Source organism: Heterodontus francisci, chromosome 6, assembly GCF_036365525.1.
Source record: "Heterodontus francisci isolate sHetFra1 chromosome 6, sHetFra1.hap1, whole genome shotgun sequence".
NCBI lineage: Eukaryota > Metazoa > Chordata > Chondrichthyes > Heterodontiformes > Heterodontidae > Heterodontus > Heterodontus francisci.
In genome coordinates, this window is record NC_090376.1 from 9,936,598 (window position 1) to 9,958,527 (window position 21,930).

At 44.3% G+C, this 21,930-nt stretch overlaps 1 protein-coding gene across 1 annotated transcript in view; it reads left to right on the forward strand.

The window, feature by feature from the left end:
* The window catches only part of uvrag (UV radiation resistance associated gene), a 381,920-nt gene extending 372,593 nt beyond the window's left edge, over positions 1-9,327 (forward strand). Inside the window, 3 exon segments of the mRNA XM_068033092.1 lie at positions 2,382-2,565; positions 2,567-2,641; positions 2,643-9,327. Of these exon segments, the coding sequence (XP_067889193.1) occupies positions 2,382-2,565; positions 2,567-2,641; positions 2,643-3,092 (709 nt within the window). The 3' untranslated portion in view covers positions 3,093-9,327.
* The last annotated feature ends 12,603 nt before the right edge of the window (positions 9,328-21,930 follow it).

Genomic DNA, 21,930 nt, shown 5'->3' on the forward strand with positions numbered 1-21,930 from the left:
TTCTCTGTCCCTCCCCTCTCTCTCTCTCTGCCCCTCCCTCTCTCTCTCTCTCTGCCCCTCCCTCTCTCTCTCTCTCTGCCCCTCCCTCTCTCTCTCTCTGCCCCTCCCTCTCTCTCTCTCTTGCCCCCTCCTCTCCTCTCACTCTCTCTGCCCCTCCCTCCTCTCTCTCTGCCCCTCCCTCCTCTCTCTCTGCCCCTCCCTCTCTCTCTCTCTGCCCTCTCCCTCTCTCTCTCTGCCCCTCCCTCCTCTCTCCTGCCCTCCTCTCCGTCTCTCTGCTCCTCTGCCCTCTCCCTCTCTCTCTCTCTGCCCCTCCCTCTCTCTCTCTCTGCCCTCCCTCTCTCTCTCTCTGCCCCTCCCTCTCTCTCTCTCTGCCCCTCCCTCTCTCTCTCTCTGCCCCTCCCTCTCTCACTCTCTGCCCCCTCCCTCTCTCTCTCTCTGCCCCTCCTCCTCTCTCTCTGCCCTCCCTCCTCTCTCTCTGCCCCTCCCTCCCCTCTCTCTGCCCCTCCCTCCCTCTCTCTCTGCCCCTCCCTCCCCTCTCTCTGCCCCTCCCTCCTCCTCTCTCACTCTGCCCCCTCCATCCTCTCTCTGCCCACCTCTCTCACTGCCCTCCCTCTCTCTCTCTGCCCCTCCCTCTCTCTCTCTGCCCCTCCCTCTCTCTCTCTGCCCCTCCCTCCCTCTCTCACTCTCTGCCTCCCTCCCTCTCTCTCTCTGCCCTCCCTCTCTCTCTCTGCCCCTCCCTCTCTCTCTCTGCCCCTCCCTCTCTCTCTCTGCCCCTCCCTCCCTCTCTCTCTGCCCTCCTCCCTCTCTCCTCTGCCCCTCCCTCCCTCTCTCTCTGCCCTCCCTCCCTCTCTCTCTGCCCCTCCCTCCTCTCTCTGCCCCTCCCTCCCTCTCTCTCTGCCCCTCCCTCCCTCTCTCTCTGCCCCTCTCCTCTCACTCTCTCTCTGCCCCTCTCTCTCTCTCTCTCTCTGCCCTCTCCCTCTCTCTCTCTGCCCCTTCTCCCTCTCTCTCTCTGCCCCTCTCCCTCTCTCTCTCTGCCCTCCCTCTCTCTCTCTGCCCCTCCCTCTCTCTCTCTGCCCCTCCTCTCTCTCTCTGCCCCTCCCTCTCTCTCTCTGCCCCCTCCTCTCTCTGCCCTCCCTCTCTCTCTCTGCCCCTCCTCTCTCTCTCTCTGGCCCCTCCCTCCTCTCTCTCTGCCCCTCCCTCCCACTCTCTCTGCCCCTCCCTCCCTCTCTCTCTGCCCCTCCCTCCCTCTCTCTCTGCCCCTCTCCCTCTCTCTCTCTGCCCCTCCCTCCTCTCTCTCTGCCCCTCCCTCTCCTCTCTCTCTGCCCCTCTCTCTCTCTCTCTCTGCCCCTCTCTCTCTCCTCTCTCTGCCTCCCTCTCTCTGCCTCCCTCTCTCTGCTCCTCTCTCTGCTCTCCTCTCTCTGCCTCCCTCTCTCTGCCTCCCTCTCTCTTGCCTCCCTCTCTCTGCCTCCCTCTCTCTGCCCCTCTCTCTCTGCCCCCTCTCTCTCTGCCCTCTCTCTCTGCCCCTCTCTCTCTGCCCCTCTCTCTCTGCCCCTCTCTCTCTGCCCCTCTCTCTCTGCCCTCTCTCTCTGCCCCTCTCTCTCTGCCCCTCTCTCTCTGCCCCTCTCTCTCTGCCCTCTCTCTCTGCCCCTCTCTCTCTGCCCTCTCCTCTGCCCCGCTCTCTCTGCCCCGCTCTCTCTGCCCCGCTCTCTCTGCCCCGCTCTCTCTGCCCCCCTCTCTCTGCCCCCCTCTCTCTGCCCCCTCTCTCTGCCCCCCTCTCTCTTTCTCTCTTCCGCCCCTCGCTCGCATCGCTTCTCCGACCCGCCCCCCCCTCGCTCGCTCTCTCTCCGCCCCTCCCCCTCTCGCTCGCGTTTAGCCAAGCATAATCCCTAGAATTTCCTGCCTGAACCCCAATGTTCCTCTACCTTTCTGTCTTCCCTTTTAAAACACTTATTAAAACCTTGCTGTTTGGCCAAGCCTACCTTAATATTTCATGTAATAAAAACAAGAAATTGCTGGAACCACTCAGCAGGTCTGGCAGCATCTGTGAAAAGAGAAGCAGAGTTAACGCTTCAGTGACCCGAAACGTTAACTCTGCTTCTCTTTTCACAGATGCTGCCAGACCTGCTGAGTGGTTCCAGCATTTCTTATTTTTATTTCAGATTTCCAGCATCCGCAGTATTTTGCTTTTATTTTAATATCTCATGTGCCTTGATATCAAATTTTGTTTGATAATGCTCCTGTGAAGTGCCTTGGGATGTTTTAATAAGTTAAAGTTGATCAATAAATGCAAGTTGCAGTTGTGTTTAGTATAGAGAAACTATATCCTGGTATATGTTATGCATTCTAAGTTAATACTCTTTTTTTTTCTCCCTCTTATGAAGTGATCGACCTCTATCCAGTGCCATTCCTGTGCCTCGAAGGCAAACAGCTACCACATCTGCAGGTTCAGATATGCCTTTTCACAGTAGGGGGGTTGCGTCCCCAGACAGGGCTTGGAGGCAGTCACATGGGAGTTCTGAAGATGATCTGCCCCCGAGCTACAATGCAGCAATGACTCGCGCTATATACCCTCGAGGCACAACCAAAAGATGGCAGCCAAGTGCGAACCTCTTCACCACTAGAAGTTTCAGATGACTCCTTCAAAAGATGGAGACCAGGAGAAGGCTGTGTGCGACAGCTTTAAAAACGGAGTGCACAGCAATGAAAATGGCATTGTTTATGAAGCAGCCCAGCCGCAGGAGGTTATCACTGAGCTATCCTCCAAGGTGAATGGAATGACTTTGTCCAAAGCGCACACGGGAAGCACCAGTAGCCTGCAGTCAGGTGACTTATGCCACCCTATGGGTGCCAGCATCTTCTGCTCTGTGGAGCGGGCAGAGGAGATCATAGGAATGGAAGCCACGGGCTTCAGTTCAGACGAGCAACTGGAAGGATTCTGCATTCCCGTGGATCACGCCGTGGCGGTGGAGAGTGATGACCAAGTTCTGGGGGAGCTCGATGCCGAAGGGTTTGAGGAGTTCTCCAGGAGGATCTGCGCACTGAACGAGAACGTCTCGACTTTCCGCCGTCATCGCAAGGGGTCGGACAAGTGAGACACGCTCTTGGTCATAGGCATACTAAGACAGAACAAAGAGACATGGACTGGAATGGAAGACCAAATTGCACTTCTTTTTGAGATGATTTGTGGAGATGAAATTATGGGCGTTGTTGCTATTCTCATGGTGAGATGGGGAGAAAACAGATAAGAATCAAAATCTGGAACAGTGCAGATACTGGGCTTTCAGACTGAGATCCAGTCTGTTAAGAAAGGAGGGCAGAGCAAATGTACCTAGATCATGGTTTTGCAGATTGACTTCATGCCATCCATGGCTGCATGTTTGCATCACCCAGCCGTCATATGTTGCCAGACTTGTAAGCTCCCCCACCCTTCCCAACCAAATGGAATCAGTCAATTCCCGATAACTCCAGAATTTGATTTTCTCCTTTCGGAGTGGGGTGGAGGGGTGGGGGGGTGGTGCTGCCTGGGGGGAGGGGATGATGGTTTGGGAGCAGGGAATGAATCCCCTTTACTGAAGCAGATAGATTGTGACCTCCCATGTTTGCCAAACAGAATATGTGCAATGATGTTACAGAATAGAGTTGCTTTGAAATGATGTGAAGTTTCTGAATCCCTTGAGTTTCTCCTTTAAGTCGGAAGCTTGCCAGATTCTTGTGATGAGGTTCCCTGTAATAATCAGACCGTTCAGATAAGTAAGATGTTTAAGCTTTCCTACTGAACTAGATTGAAGGTATTTGTAAGTTTAAAAATCAGTAACTTGGCAGGAACCATTTTGCTGAGAGTGACAGTGTTTCTACTGAGTAGCTCAAAGCACCAAGTAAATATAGTTTGATTTTAAGTTGCTGTATACTGCCTACCTATATTTGCTATTTTTTGACTACATATTGTGCAGTCTCAGGTACCGTTTAGCTGTTTGATTTTAGTCTGAACCGCTACCCTTCACAGCCCATGATCTGTCTATAAACTGAATGCAGGGAAAGTGCAGTCAACAGATAATTTAGAGGTTGTAGGTGAATGATGATTGGTCATTCAATAACTTCATTGATGTGAGCTCCTATTCATTTTCCTTTCCTCCTTCACTTCCAAAAACAATTAAATTTCTTCCAAGGTTAATCTCTGAAATATATTTAAAAGACCCTATGTTTTATAGTGTAGAGGTTTTCATTTTAGTACAAGTTTACGAAATTGTTCCTCTGCTTCTGTAGCTTACGGATGCACTGCCCTGGGGCTTATGTCTACCTGTGTTGTATGGGTGCATTCAGTTCAGCACTGCTGCCCACCTGTGTTGCCCAGGTGGCATTGAATCCAGCACTGCTGCCTACCTGTGTTGCCCAGGTGGCCTTGAGTTTAGCACTGCTGCCAATCCATCTGTACAGGTGGCATTGAATCCAGCACTCCTGCCTATCAAAGTTGGACATAATAAAAGAATACTATCTACTCATAAGGTATATAGATGGAAAGCATTCATTTTTTCTGGCACTCTTCCTTTTTACAATTATAATTCGTTTAAAAAAAGTTATTTATTTTGTCTAGTTGGATTTGATCTGCACAGTATGTAGGAGCAGCTGGGGTTAGGGTACACTGGAGTAAGCTTGCTCAGATATCAAGGGCATTCTTTATTCAATATTAATAGCTCCTATTACTTCATACAGAGAAATGGATCAATTTAAGTTGTTTCTTTCCCCCACACCTCACTTTAAGAACAGTCAAAGCTAAAAGAAAAGTCACTGAAGATGCAGAGGAGGTGACCAAAAAGTTGACCCAGTATGGAGAATTAAACTAATGATTGCAATGAAGTATTACTTGTACAATCTATGAATTGTAATCTCTTCCCCATTCTCCACCAATACTTTCTAGCAGCAGTGTTCATAATATGGCCTGGAGGTAATGTGTACCACCATTCTCCTCTCCAATGCACAGCCCTTGGGAGCCAGGTTGCTGCATGTGCTCAGGATTATTTGTCGCCTGCCCCGTTGAAGGAGTTGGGGAATGAGTTGCGAATTAGTGCTCCCCATTCTTGGAGTGACCACAAGGAATTCTATTAGGCGGGTTATCCTAGCTTCCATGCAGCAGGTCAGAGAACAATGTTAAAATAAAACAACGTGGTTCTGTGGGAGGATGGAGGGCTGGTTTCTGTCTGTGGGCAAGTACCTGGACTCCTCTTGACAACTACTCTTAAAGTAACTGAAATTGTGCATATAAGACCCATTGTGGAGAGTGACCATTTAGCAGAGCATTGATTTGCAAATGTGGGCCTTTAATTATTTTTTTTAAAAAGTGGATATTGGTGGTATAAATGCACTTACTTCTGTTTCAGTACTGTTGTAATGTGCCCCTTGCCTTGGGGAAAGCCATGACTTCCACCTTCTGTCTTGCACCATAGATGATTGAGGCCTCCAGGTTGCCTACTATTTCCTCAGGCAGTTTAAATCAATATGAAACCGTATCATGAGCTCTGCAGGTTGTATTTCAGTGAGCTAGTTCCTCAGCCGACGGTTTCACGAGTTTAAATGGCTCTGCATCTCCATAATGGCCTTTGTATGTTTTTGTTTTAAGTAAGGCAGGGACTCGAAGTGAGCTCTTTCTGTTGACTTCATCTAGTCTAGCAGTTCCAATGTTGGTGTGTAAACATTTTATTTTCATATATCTTAAAGGCCACACCAGTCTCTTCAACACTTACTTTGTTTCATTCATTGATGCTTCAGGTCGTCCATTGGGGGTTAACCAGGGTGACTAGTAGCTTATCCTAACAATCTCCCCTGGGGGCAGTGGTGCTCAAACTGGTGTTCAGATGCAATCCATACTTCCTGGACTGGAGATCAACTTTGAGCTTGGCTTTACACATGCTAGAAACAATGCATAAACACCAACTCTTCTACCAAATGAGTACAGTCCATATTCCTGCCTCCACTTGAACTACAATCACCTATCTGCACAAAGTGATAAATCTGTTCAAAGCAACCACTCCCATCCACCCACCAAGTAATGCTTAGGATTACAAAACTAATGTGACCGATAACAATGTCCCACAGTTAAGGCAACCATCTATCGAATAAGGTAAGAAGCTAGCTGCTAGCATGGAATAGTTTTCTCAGCAATTGTAATTAAAAGCTATAACCTACCCACTGATATTCCCTGCATCGTTCAGTTCTGATTGAACCATGTCATCAGACAAGTGTTATCACAGGCATTTGCTGGCCACTGCATCCGTAAGGAGGCATTGATGTACATGACGAGGAGTAGCAGACTTGCATTTTGTCTGAGGATTTGATGTAACCTTGGTAAAATTCTCAGGCTTTGGTTTTGTGCTTTGTGCCATCCGAACTGCTACATCCTATACTTCCACATAAACCTAGTCCAGTACTTTGTCACCGAAGTCTGAAATCATAGCATTTTCGTCAATTGTAACACGTGATGGTTGGAGACGGGATGGTTCCAAGGATACAATTTGGATAACGCTGCTTTTCCTACTGATCTTTAGGTCCCAATTGAAAGAGGTTTTGGCCATTGTTAACCCATTCCATAATGGATGTACAGCACAGAAACTACTGACAATTTAGCACATGTTGACACAGTTAGTTCAAAGAAGCCATCGGGGTGCCTGGTGTTGAAACTGAGTAGAGTGTCGCTGGTGTTAGCGTTAAGGTGTATGGTGGAGCCACAATCTAGTCTTAACCTAGTTTATAGTGAAATTAGGCATATAGCCCAAAATTACCAGCAAGAGGCATACTGGCATTCAGTGGTATTCACTGAGGTATAAAGAGTGGAAAATAGTTCAAAATCCCAGCACTTCTAACCTTTTCCCTCGCTATCATTAAGTTTGTCATTTTTAGCTCCATCCCCTATTTTCAGTAAACTATTGTAAAGAATGAAAGGTATGATTACAACCAAATTAGGAAATTAAAAGGTGAATAGCCGAGGTCTAATATTTAGACATGCTTTCTTTTCCCACCACTTCCCACAGAGTTGTAGATAACCAGAGGATAAGAAATCTCACATCTAGACTGGTGTTGTGCCTCTACCTGTGTATTCTTGTCATTTCTCTGGTGGTTTTCTTTTGGTTTATTGTGTGTCGCCTGTGTACTTCATATCTTTTTTCGTTTGCATCAGTTACAGCAGTTAAGCTGCCACTTACTGGGATCATAAATATTAAAAACTCTGACCATTCAGGGATACTTTTGGATGATAAACATCATGTGGTCTAATTTATGCCATGTATATAAAAACTTGATTTCTGATGGAACATTTCTCAACTTTTTGTTGTCCAAGTGGCATAATTTCCTTCCATACTTAATGGTGCTTGAAGCTTCCTGTTGTATGCAGTAGAAAGACTGGGCTGCGAGGCTCGATTCCACTGTGATTACTAGTCTGGTAAATCTCTCCCTCTGTCTAATATATAATATATATTTATCACATGACCTATCACATCAAGCAACAGTCACCTTCACTTCTGAGTTTCCATTTAATGCATGGTATTAATTTTTCAAAATATCTTTTTTGGCACCAAAAGCGTGACGAGAACAAAACCAATGGGATTTGCTAGTTCACAGAGGAAATGGCATACTGGGGAGTCAGCCCTTCACAGCTTACTCGTTCATTCTTCGCATAAACCTGAGCACAAATATCTAGGCTGATGCTTCCAGTGCCAGTACTGAGGGAGCACTGCACTATTGTGATTTAAATCACATTAAGCATCACACGTTTCCAAATCTGTGCCAATTCAAAATCTGACCTGTTATTGGTGTTATTTAACTGAGTTATTCCAGCACTGATTCTAGCTGAAGTTTCCTCACCGGTTTTACCAGGCCTGTGCCCCTGAGCTAGCGACTCCAGTGTGGGTCTTGCCCAGGATCGCCAAATCTGGTTGGATGTATTTGGGAGATTTCATCAGATGACCTCCAACTGCCAAAGTTCCTGCCAGTGGTCACTCGACAGGTCCATCCTCAGTACACTGCCTTTTCATGACCAATTGAAAAGAAAGCAGACTCCCCATTACCTGATGTAGATGATTAATGACTGCTTGTCAAACAGACTTTCTTCCTTCTCTTTTATCCCCCCTCAAACAATCTGCAATATTTTCATAACTAAAATACAAGAGTGTTCAAAAAAAATGAATAAAATACGCCATTTATTTAATACTTCCATTTTCAACAGGATTGCTCACAGCAACGCCCTGGGGATTGATCTTGAATTCCAGTTAGCCATCCTAGACTTGCACAATATAAAATTAGCTATTTTGATGTCTTGATCTACAGGCTGGTGATTAACTTCCTGGCATGACATTACTGAGTTTCCTTGGATCTTACGCAGTTATTTTAGTTAAGACACTTGAAACGTTCTCCCTCCGCCCTTCTCTTTCCCCTATCCCTCTACAAAGAAAAACCCAATGGCAGATAGCTAATGATGGTTTGGCAATTTCATGTTCCCTGACTGAGCCCATTGAGGCAACCTAACCAATTCCAGATTGCCCAGCCCTTCGTCTGGGCGCCATGCTACCAAAGCTGTCCTTCCTCATGCTATCACTGTTTTTTTTTAAAGTAGCTTCTGAACATACGCTCAAAGCATGTGTTTGAACAAAATCTCATCAAGCTGAGGCTCAGTTAGGGTAGACTTCATTCACGTACTTGGGTCCACTTTGTACCAGTGAGAGTGAGGGGGAAACAGAGCTGGTCTCAGGATGCGAGATGGTTGTGGGAACCACAGGCTGTTTGGGTCGTTCGTACAAGCTGGAATACAAAGTCACTTGCTCGTCTTTGTATCATGTAGACAGAAACACTGCAGAACCACAGTGTGCAGCCTCAGGTAATGTGCTGAAGTGGTGCCACGCTGCTATTTGATGCTTGGGGGAAGCGTGAAACCCTGAGTCATGTGGAGGTTTTGCAGCGGTCATGAACTGATTTGTGCACCCTTTGTAGTGATGATTATGTATTGATTTGAATTGTTTGCAAATTTAAAGACAATGGAATGATGTGCAGAACAAGTACAATATTTGCTTGGTGAAGTTTGACCATTCCATTACACTGGCAATTTTGCCAAAAATCACTGCTGGACAATTTGTAGCTACATGCCCCCTTCTCTTCCTTTTTACCTTTTTTAATTTCTATTTATTAAAGAAAAAAATACAGCAGTTTATTTAAATAGTTACTCCAACTGCAAGCAGTAAAAGGCTGTAATCATTTGCAACTCGTATTCACATACTTGCTAATGATTCAAGTGTCAATGAAAATAATCCTGGTAAGCAAAATGGAATAAAATACTGTTTTACCAAATCTTGTGTAGTTCCTCAATTTTTAACACATTCGGTTTCAGGATGTAGGCATCACTGCCCACCTTGAGTTGCTTGTCAGGCAGCTTCAAAGGGGAAATTAAAAGTCAACCATATTGCTTTTGGGCACTTTATTCATTCACAGGATGTGGACATCGCTGGCAAGCCCAGCATTTATTGCCCATCCCTTATTTCCCTTGAGAAGGTGGTAAGTTGTCTTCAATACAACGGAGTGGCTTACTCGGCCATTTCAGAGGGCTGTTGAGAATCAACCACGTTGCTGTGGGTCTGGAGTCACGTAGGCCAGACTTGGGGCAAGGATGGCAGATTTCCTTCCCTAAGGGACACTACACGACCATACGCATTAGGTGCAGAAGTAGGCCAATCAGCCTGCTCCGCCATTCAGTAAGATCATGGCTGATGTGTGTCTTTAATTCCTCACTCCCATCTACCCCCGATAACCTTAGATTCTTGTTGGGCAAGGGAATCAATCTACTTCCCCATTAAAAATATTCAATGACCCCGCCTCCACCACCTTTTGAGGCAGAGAATTCCAAAGTCTCACTACTCACTATTTGCTGTAATTCTGTTTCACTATATGTTTTATATTTGTCCCTTCCTTGTTCAATCCTCTTTTAAATGATACGATATAGTCTTGCCACTCGCCCTCAATAACCGCTTGTATAGTGTCATGGAGACCTCACCTGCCACAAATGAGGCATATTAATTTTGTCATATGAACATGAATTTTAAACTGTTGCTATACTGAAAAGATGACTTGTTTAAAGAGATAACAGCAGTGCTTTGGAACATTTGCATGCCAAGAGACAGCTGCCTGGAGAGACAATGGAATTGTTCCCTAATCCAATTAACCCAAATGGATTTTGATCACCAGACACTGAATGGGTAACAAGCCAGCATTCCATTCTCCTCCGCCCCCCTCCCCCCCTCCCCTCCTCCCCAGCTGCCACTGTGGGTGTCTGCTAAGTTGAAAGGAATCCACAAAAACGCAGAGTTTATTAAATAAGAACTAGTCACATGACTAACCTGCTGGCCCAGGGTTTTTGAATTGTGTTCACAGAACAGGTGGAAGACAAAGACTGCAACTTGAAGATGAGAAGGAAGGTCTCTCCTGGTTTTCCCACTCTCATGAATTTCCAGATCCACTGAAGCCACTTAAACCTCAAGGGAGAAGACTCCTACATCGAAACAAGTTTGGAAGTGTGCACTGGGCCCCAACGAAATGGCAAGATTTAACTGCAATCAAAGACTCTACATTGAACTCAAAACAGTAAATAAACTCCAGCCATTGCTTCAAACTTTTCTCCTCTTCTGTCTCTACCTGTGTCGTTTATCGCATAAGAAAATCTGTCTGGTTGGTTTCTTTGCCACTACAATTGGAGAGCAGTGAATAAGGATTCACTGTGGGGAAACTAAAATACTGTATTTGTAAAAATTAAACCCTGTTATGGTCAAACCAGGAAAAGGCTGAGAGGGAATTCCTAGACCCCTTTCTCACCTGTTCGTAACAATAGCATTGCATATGCCAAGAATTCTTAGTTTTTTTTTTCACCATCTTCAAACTCCCCCTTCTCTTCCCCCACCCCACCCCCACTTTGATTTTGCAGTGATAATTCTGCGTCTTTGCCCCCTTGTTGCTGTTTTGCCAAACAGTGCAAGCAATCATTTGAAACCTTTCATCATTTGCAAACCTCAAGCTCTTTTCCTGTCAAAATAACCTCAATTTCTTTACCAAAAACAGAAATTGCAGGAAACACTCAGTAGGTTAGGCAGCATCTTGTGGAGAGAGAAGTAGGATTAACGTTTTAGGTCAATGGCCTTTCACTTTCTTTGGCCGGTCTTTTGTTCTGGTACCATTTTACTGAATCATTACTATATCCTTTCCATTACTTTGTTATTACCTGTTGTCTGGACTGTACGTTTTTCTCTAGCCAATCTATTTAAATTTAGCATAACGTCCATTTGTTCTCAGTGCCCTTGTATATAAAACCCATGATCTTATGGCTATTTCTATTTGCACTCCACCCTTAAAGATCCATGTGACTGCACCTTGGACCTCTCTGTTAGTTGTTACCTCTGTCAGACAGCAGATGGACACATTCTAATGCTGATCCACTAAAATTACCTATTTCCAATGAGATGGTTCATAAAAACAAAGGTTTAAACAAAATATTGTGACAAGCTTCCATTTATTCAGTGTTCCTCATGTGCAGGAAGGCAGGCAGGCATCTCAGCATTTTCCAATAAGGAGGAAAGGAATACGATTGATATAGAGAGAATGAGGGGGAAAAAAGGAAAAATTGGAGAGTTAAGAGCCTCAGATGGACCATCCAAGGGATGCTTATAATGGTTTTGAGATGGTCTGAAACTGGCAGTGTGCCTGACCAGGCAGAGAACTAGAGAGAGAATTGCAGCAGGCATGAGTGTGGTGGGTGCCATTTCTGGGGCTAGGATTGCCAGCTCTGATTGGCATATTTGGGGAGGTGTCATCAGATGACCACCTGTTTCCAACCGGCATGTTCCCTCCACTACTCGCCCAGCACATCCACCCTTTCTCAGCCCCACCCTCCCAGCGTTAATTAGAAAGCAATCAAACTGTTACCCGATTGGAGAAGGTTCTTCTGATAGTCGAGAATCAATTGCCGAAATTTTTATAAGTGATAAACGAAACAAATGAAAAAGAAACATACGTACAAAGCAGGAACAGGAGTAGGCCACTCGGCCCCTTGAGCCTGCTCCACCATTCGATAAGATCATGGCTGATTTGATTGTAACCTCGACTCCACATTCCCGCCTCCCCCCGATAACCTTCCACCCCTTGCTTATCAAGAATCTATCTACCTCTGCCTTAAAAATATTCAAAGACTCCTCTTCGACTGCCTTTTAAGGAAGAGAGTTCCAAAGATTCACGACCCTCAGAGAAAGAATTTCTCCTCATCTCTGTTTTAAATGGGTGACCCCTTATTTTTAAACAGCGACCCCTAGTTCTAGATTCTCCTACAAGGGGAAACATCCTTTCCACATCCACCCTGTCAAGATCCCTCAGGATCTTGTGTTTCTATCAAGTTGCCTCTTACTCTTCTAAACTCCAGCGGATACAAGCCTAGTTTGTCCAACCTTTCCTCATAAGACAACCCGCCCATTCCAGGTATTAGTCCAGTAAACCTTCTCTGAACTGCTTCCAACACATTTACATCCTTCCTTAAATAAAGAGACCAATACTGTACACATTACTCCAGATGTGGTCTCACCAATGCCCTTTATAACTCGAGCATAACCTCCCTACTTTTGTATTCAATTCCCCTCACAATAAATGATAACATTCTGTTAGCTTTCCTAATTACTTGCTGAACCTGCATTCTAACCTTTTGTGATTCATGCACTAGGACACCCTGATCCCTCTGTATGTTAGAGCTCTGCAATCTCACAACATAATATGCTTTTTTATTCTTCCTGCCAAAATGGACAATTTCACATTTTCCCACATTATACTCCATTTGCCAGATCTTTGCCAAATCATTTAACCTATCTATATCCCTTTGTATCCTCCTTATGTCCTCTTCACAACTTACTTTCCTACCTATCTTTGTGTCATCAGCAAATTTAGCAACCATACCTTCGGTCCCTTTATCCAAGTCATTTATATAAATTGTAAAAAGTTGAGGCCCCAGCAAAGATCCCTGTGGCACACCACTTGTTACATCTTACCAACCAGAAAATGACCCATTTATGCCTACTCTTTGTTTCCTATTAGCTAGCGAATCTTCTATCTATGCCAATATATTACTCCCTACAACATGAGCTTTTATTTTCTGCAAAAACCTTTGATGTGGCACCTTATCAAATGCCTTCTGGAAATCTAAGTACAGTACATCCACCAGTTCCCCTTTATCCACAGCACATTACCTCTTCAAAGAACTCCAATAAATTGGTTAAACATGATTTCCCTTTCACAAAATCACATTAACTCTGCCTGATAACCTTGAATTTTTCTAAGTCCCCTGCTATAACATCCTTAATAATAGCTTCTAACATTTTCCCTGTGACGGATGTTAAGCTAACTGGCCCGTAGTTTCCTGCTTTCTATCTCCCTTTTTGAGTAAAGGAGTTAACAATTTCTATATTCCAATCTGATGGAACCTTCCCTGAATCTAGGGAATTTTGGAAAATTAAAACCAACCCATCAACTATCTCACTAGCCACTTCTTTTAGAACCCTAGGATGAAGCCCATCAGACCCGATGACTTGTCAGCCCACAGCTCCAACAATTAACACTTGCAGTGTGACACATTTGCGCATACTGGAAGCTACATATATTAGTACACAGGGCCCTGTTCTTTGCAGACAGAAAGAACATGTACACACATTGTGCTTGTTTCAGCTGAACAAAATAAATGACAGCCATTTGCTGGTTCATTCCTTAGGGCAATGCCTTGACCAGAGTCAAACTGCATGGTTTAAATTTCAAACAAGCTTGACAGTTAACTGTTAGTCACCATTAACTGGTGCATTCTCCATGGCAACGCCTCTACCAATCAGAGTCCATTTGCCAACCAATCAGCATTCTCTTCAAACATTATAAATTTGTTGCTTTCCCTTACATTGGTATTCTTTCAAATTGTCCTGATGAGTGCAAGACAAAAATCTTCAACAAAATGTCTCTATTTTCAGCAATGCTAAATGTTAGATGCAAACAAAATTAGATTTTTAGAAAGAGATTAAGATTCCCTCAACTCACCGAACTCGCAGCACTCTGTTCAAGTCTGATGATTGTTCCCAATTGTTTGCAGTAGTGTTCTGGAGGTCAATCTTAAATTCCTGGAACCTCTAGGACAAACAATCCTACAGGGTTAGCAAGTCCAGCTGTGGCACAGTCAGTGTACGCAGACATAAGGCAAGCGCAGACCACTATGAGAGAATGGAATGGCATCATGCAGTTTGAACACAAGGACAAATGACTCATTCTGTTAAATAGTCATACTTCCAGCACAATCTTCAATATGTAAGTGCTCACCGAGTCCCACATTTCAAGTATGTATCTGCCAAATGCCAGAATGGTTAAACACTCAAAGGATCTTTAAGGCGAGGTTTCCACTTTTGATCATAGGAACAGGAGAAAGAGGCCATTTAGCCCCTTAAGACTGTTCCACCACTCAATGAGATCATGGCTGATCTGCGACCTAACTCCATATCCCCATCTTTGTCCCATATGCCTTAATACCTTTGGATAACATTTTATATATTTTTTTTATATTTAGCAATACAGCACTGAAACAGGCCCTTCGGCCCACCGAGTCTGTGCCGACCATCAACCACCCATTTATACTAATCCTACATTAATCTCATTACCCTCTCACATCCCCACCTTCCCTCAATTCCCCTACCACTTACCTACACTAGGGGCAATTTGTAATGGCCAATTTACCTATCAACCTGCAAGTCTTTGGCTGTGGAAGGAAACTGGAGCACCCAGCGAAAACCCACGCGGTCACAGGGAGAACTTGCAAACTCTGCACAGGCAGTACCCAGAATCGAACCCGGGTCGCTGGAGCTGTGAGGATGCGGAGCTAACCACTGCATAACAAATTTTTTATCAATCTCAGTTTAAATTTAAAAATTGATCTAGCATCAATTGCTTTTTGGCAGGAGAGTTCCAAACTTCTACCACCCTTTACATGTAAAAGTGTTTCCTAATTTCACTCTTGAAAGGCCTGGCTCTAATTTTTAGACTATGCCTTCTAGCCCCAACCAGCAGAAATAGATTTGCTCTATCTACCCCATCTGTTTCCCTTAATATCTTGAAAGTGTTGATCAAATCACCCCTTGATGTTCTACATTCCAGGGAATGTGACCCTAGTTTGTGTCATCTCTCCTTATAATTTAACCCTTGGAGTCTAGGTATCATTCTGGTAAATCTACACTGCACTCCTTCTAAGGCCAATTATCCTTCCTAAGGTGTGGTGCCCAGAACTGCTCCCAATATCCTAATACTACCTGATGAAAGGTCACTGACCCGAAATGTTAACTTTGCTTCTCTCCCCACAGATGCTGCCAGAACTGCTGAGTATTTCCAGCACTTTTTGGTTTTATTTCAGATTGCCAGCATCTGCAGTATTTTGCTTTTATGACTTCTACCTCCTTGTATTCGATTCTTCTAGATATAAAGGCCAGCATTAGCAGCCAATTTTGGCGAACGTACAGAACCAATAGAATGGACCAGAGAATCGAACAATGGGCTAATTGTGGGACAGCAGTGTCACAAAGCACACCAATTGCAAACGATATTCCAGTCTGACTTGAAATTTTTAACTTCCTATAAACAAATCATTATTTGTGGCATGATATAAAATTTCAGAATTTATTATGGCCATTCGGGATGGAAGTTTCTCCCCCAAATCTACTTGATTACCAAGACTGCTTTCTTTCGCCTCTGCATCACTGTCTACATACAGTCCTACCATTCCTCAACAGTTGCTGAGACCCTAGTCCATATCTTCAACACCTCAATGCTTTGCTGCGCTTCCCAACTCACTCTTTCCCAAAGAGCAATGCATCCAAAAAGCCACAACCCACTCCCAACGCGTTTTACAGCCAATTAGTACATTTGAAGTGTAGTCATGTAGAAAACGCAGCAGCTAATTGGCACACAGCAAGCTCTGACAAGCAGGAATGACTAGATAATGTATTTTAGAAATGTTGGTTGAGGGATAAATATTGGTCGGAATACTGGGGAGAACTCTCCTGCCATTCAAATAGTACCACAGGATCTTTTACATCCACCTGAGACGACAGATGGGGCCTTGGTTTAACGTCTCATCAGAAAGACAATACCTCCAACATGGTATAAGAATGCTGCATTTCCTACATTGCAACACTGTCTACACTGCAAATGTTCTTTATTGTTTGTAAGGTGTTCTAGGATGTCTTGAGGTCATCAAATGCTCTCTGTAAAAGCAAGTTCTTCCTTTCCTATTCAAATTCCACAAAGTTTCCATACCTCAATAAATTTAGATTCAATTTATCTTTCAAAGGGGAGATTAGCAATTGAAATGAAGTAAATGCATGTTCAAGCTGCCAAAATGCAGATTTAGGTCATTGTCATGAAATTCTTCACGAACAATAATCAACATGCAGGATGGTTTCCCAGGTAGCGTACAAGTGGCAAAGGAGTTTGCTTGTATTTTATTCTTCAACGTGGGCAATGTTGGCAAGGCTGCATTTAATGCCCGTCCCTAGTTGGCATGAGAAGGTGGTATTTGACATTTTTCTTGAACTGCTGCAGTCCATGAATTGGTGCTTCCATTGCAGTTGACCAAAAGCAATGATTATATTTCCAAGTGTGACTTGGAGGAAAACTTGGAGGTGATGGTGTTCCCATAAAATTGCTGTCTTTGTCCTTCTCTGTGGTAGAACTTGCAGGGAAGGGAGGTAAGCTTGACAAATTGCTGCAGTGAATCTTGTAGAACATCGGAACATAGAAATTGCTGGATGCAAAGAAGACCAAGGTTCATTTAGCTCTGCTTTTATAATCCTGGTAGTCGCAAGTCAACACAATAATGGAGTTGTTGGCTAATCATGGCAATCAATCTCTATCAATTAGTCTACAACACACCCAGACATGACGTGGGGAAAGCTCCCAGAGGTGGAGAGCTCTGGGAACCATAGGTTCAAAGTCACCTGTTCCTCCCAAACAATGCTAAACGTACCACATGATATGTCTCCAATTAGTCATATACTGTATCCTGAAATATGATTTACTGAAATAAATCTAATTTGCATTTGAGCAAATTAATATTTTCTGCTTCTACTCTCTCCCTTAGGAGCCTGTTCTATAGATCAACCATTTGCTGTTTGATTGCACATAGCACGGTCACAGAGGGGCGAGTGGGAGGGGGGACAGGTATTGAGTCTACTAGCAGGGGCACCAATCAAGTGAGCTGCTCTGTCCTTGGAATAATTTAAGGGACAGGTTGATGCTGTAACTATAGGGTTGTGTTTTTCTGTGCAGAGGAGGATAGGCTGGATGACCTTCCTCACCTGTAGTGATCTAGTGAGTGACAACCCACATTTTATTAGCGCAATCCCAAACTGGTGATTCCACTGGCAACTATGGAATACTGTTCTTAAAGAATCAAATCTAGTTTCCCCTCCATGCTATCTCACCCATTTTATTGTACAATTGCCATCAGTCCAGTCAATTCTTTATATCAGGAAATGGGTGCCGACTGCAGTCTTTTTTTATGAATTGGAGAACAACTATTTTGCAATGGAAGATTATACAAACTTAGACATACGTATCACACCTTTAATATAGTAAAACATTCCAAGGTGCTTCATAGGAGGGTTAACAAATATTAATTTGCTCAAATGCAAATTAGATTTATTTTTTTATTCATGGGATGTGGGCGTCACTGGCTATGCCAGCATTTATTGCCCATCCCTAATTGCCCTTGAGAAGGTGGTGGTGAGCTGCCTTGAACCTCTGCAGTCCATGTGGGGTAGGTACACCCACAGTGCTGTAAGGAAGGGAATTCCAGGAATTTGACCCAGTGACAGTGAAGGAACGGCGATATAGTTCCGTCAGGATGGTTTATGACTTGGAGGGGAACTTGCAGGTGGTGATGTTCCCATGCATCTGCTGCTCTTGTCCTTCTAGTTTGTAGAGGTCGTGGGTTTGGAAGGTGCTGTCTAAGGAGCCTTGGTGCATTGCTGCAGTGCATCTTGTAGATGGTACACACTGCTGCCACTGTGCATCGGTGGTGGAGGGAGTGAAAGTTTGTGGATGGGGTGCCAATCAAGCAGGCTGCTTTGTCCTGGATGGTGTCGAGCTTCTTGAGTGTTGTTGGAGCTGCACCCATCCAGGCAAATGGAGAGTATTTCATCACACTCCTGACTTGTGCCTTGTAGATGGTGGACAGGCTTTGGGGAGTCAGGAGGTGAGTTACTCGCCGCAGGATTCCTAGCCTCTGACCTGCTTTTGTAGCCATGGCATTTATATGGCTACTCCAGTTTTTGTATTTCAGTAAATCATATTTCAGGATACAGTATATGACTAATTGGAGACATATCATGTGGTAAGTTTAGCATTGCTTGGGAGGAACAGGTGACTTTGAACCTATGGTTCCCAGAGCTCTCCACCTCTGGGAGCTTTCCCCACGTCATGTCTGGGTCTGTAAAATTTGACACCGAGACATATAAGGAGATGTTAGGACAGGTGGACAAAAACCTGATCAAAGAGATAGAACATAGAACAGTACAGCACAGTACAGGCCCTTTGGCCCACGATGTTGTGCCGAACCTTTAAGCTACTCTAAGATCAAACTACCTACATACCCTTCATTCTACTATCATCCATGTACCTATCCAAGAGTCGCTTAAATGTCCCTAATGTATCTGTTTCTACTACCACCGCTGGCAGCGCATTCCATGCACCCACCACTCTCTGTGTAAAGAACCTACCTCTGACATTTCCCCGAAACCTTCCTCCAATCACCTTAAAATTATGCCCCCTGGTGATAGCCCTTTCCGCCCTGGGAAAAAGTCTCTGGCTATCCACTCTATCTATGCCTCTCATCATCTTGTACCCCTCTATCAAGTCACCTCTCATCCTTCTTCGCTCCAATGAGAAAAGCCCTAGCACCCTCAACCTTTCTTCGTAAGGCATGCCCTCCAGTCCAGGCAGCATCCTGGTAAATCTCCTCTGCACCCTCTCTAAAGCTGTCACATCCTTCCTATAATTAGGCGACCAGAACTGAACACAATATTCTAAGTGTGGTCGAACCAGGGCCTTATATAGCTGCAGCATAACCTCGCGGCTCTTAAACTCAATTCCCCTGTTAATGAAAGCCAACACACCGTACGCCTTCTTAACAACCCTATCAACTTGGGTGGCAACTTTGAGCGATCTATGGACATGGACCCCAAGATCCCTCTGTTCCTCCACACTACCAAGAATCCTATCTTTAAGCCTGTATTCTGCATTCAAATTCGACCTTCCAAAAGGTTTTAAGGAGCATCTTAAAGGAGAAGAGAGAAGGATAGCTGGAGAATTTTATGGAGGGACAGCAGAGCTTAGGGTTTAGGCAGCTGAAGGCAAGGCAAATGGTGGGGTGAAGGAAATTAGAGATGTGCAAGAGACCAAAGTTGAAGGAAAGGAGAGATCTTGGACAGCTGGAGAAGGTTACACAGATAGGAAGGGGCAAATCCATAGAGGGATTTTAACATGAGTCTGAGGATTTTAAATTTGAGGCATTTATGGACTGGGAGCCAATGTAGATCAGCAAGCACAGGGAGTGGTGGGTGAACAGGTCTTAGTGCAAGTTAGGATACAGGCAGTCTAAACCTTTGTAACAATAGTCTTCAAAAGTATTTAATTTGGACTAAATTAAAAGAATGATTTATTAACTGGGGATTGTTACAAAGGTTTTCAAACTAATCATTATTATTTGCAACATCTAAAGTTTGATCCAAGAATAACATTTCTTGGCAAATGAACTGCATCATTATCAGATTAATCATCACCCCTGCCCTCCCTCTGAATGGCATAGACTTTGACTTCTAAATGAACCAAATATTAAATAATTACATACTGGCCTGAATTTTGTGTTAAGAATAATGGTGAGACTGTCAGTGTTGACTGTTAGGAGCAAATCAGACAGAAACTTCGATCTGCATATGCACAGTCAAACGCAGAAATTCGAAAGTTGCTGTCAGGGGTACCCTGCTTCTCTAAAAGTTGCGATGTAACAGCCCTCAGCATTTGACTCAGCATTACAACCAATGTTAGGGTGTGAAGTTGGAGTCCTCACCCACTAGTCCCCCACTGGATATGGCAGGACTGGTGCATTCAGGAGTAAGTGAATTTTTAACAGTGTGATAAATGAAAATTACTGCCAAGTAACTTCTCTAACCCTGAAAATTAATTATTTTAAGTGTACACTCTCTTCATTTAACTTTTTCTGTCTGTCTTTCCTAATCTTTATTTCACTTTCTGTACATGAATTAAATCTAATTTATAGTTGCTGGTTAGACTCTTGCGTGTCTGTGAAGGTTTTTCAGTCCAATTAGTTCAAGTGCCTCGCTGTCTCTTGCCCTGTAGAGGCGCCACGACGGATAAGATGTTGGATTAGAGCAAGTCGACGCCAAGAAGCCCGGGGAAACTTTGCAAAGTGAACAGCAAGCTCCGCTCCTTCGCCACAGAATGCAAAATCTGAGCCAATAACTCTCAAGTCCATATGTGCCAGCTTGTGCATCTTTAATTAAAAATGACCATGATGCTTTTTTCACTAATGTCCTTTAAGGAAGGAAACCTGCCGTCCTTACCAGATCTAAGCCTATATGTAACTCCAATCCCATACCGAACATGATTGTTCCCAACTGGTCAAACAAGCCACTCAGTTCTATCAAACTGCTATCAGAGGTTCAAGAAGATCCATCACAACTTTCTTACGGCAACTAGAGATGTGCAATTAATGCTGGCCTTGCCAGCGATGCCCACATCTGGAAAATGAATTTGCAATACTCTTTAATTTCATTCCTGTCCTGAAGCTGCTAACACTTGCTGGGGTACAGTTTCTCAATTGTCAGCAGACTTCGAACACTTTGCCCATGAGGAGAGGAGCAGGAAGCATTCCCTTCCCCAGCGCTGTGGCACTGCAGCTAACTGAGGCAGCCACAGAAAAACTAACTTAGCGTGGAGCAGGGCTTGAATGTTGAATCTATTGGGTTTGGCCCATGTGGTTTTCTTCACCCACTGAGAATGCATTCTCTGCCCTTAATAAGGCACATACTAAGTGAGTCTGAACTATCAGCCAAATGTCAACATGTACTTTTACCCTCCCACCAGCCTCTGGGTCCCCCAAATTGGGTGGAGTTAGATTTATGGAGAAAAATCCATTTTACTTGCTGCTATTTACATGAGAAAAAGGAAACATAATTACTTCAATAAATTTGGTTCAAATTGAAACCTGGAATGAAACATGCGGCTGAATAAATATTACAGCCAGTTATGGTTAGGAGATTGTTTGAAACAACCTCTTAACAGCAATCGAGCGTCTCTTTTCCACACAACCGTATTTCTCGCATAGATCTCATCTCTACAACAAATCATACCAGCTAGAGCTCCCAATGCCAATTCACGTTGCACCCAGGGTAATACCTCAACGTGCTGTAAATATTTATTCATCGTGATGCGTGGAGTGAAATGGTTTGAGATTGCTTCCAGTCTTTTCCCCACCTCCCTCCTACTAGAGTTTTAATTTCATCTGGGCTCAGTTGGCAGCATCCTCGTCCCTGAGGCAGAAGGTCGTGGATTCAAGTCCCACTCCAAAGATTTCAGGACAAAAATTTCATCTGATGCTCCCAATGCTGGTACTGAGGGAGTGCTGCACTGTCAGAGGTGCTGTCTTTTGGGTGAGATGTTAAACTGAGGCTCCATCTGCAGCCACTATTTGAAAGAAGAGCCAGGATCAGTGACCTGGCTTATAGTTATTCCTAAACCAACATCACTAAAACAGATTTGCTAGCCATTTATCCCATTGCTGATTGTGGGAACTTTCTGTGCACAAATTGACTGCCAATTTTCCAA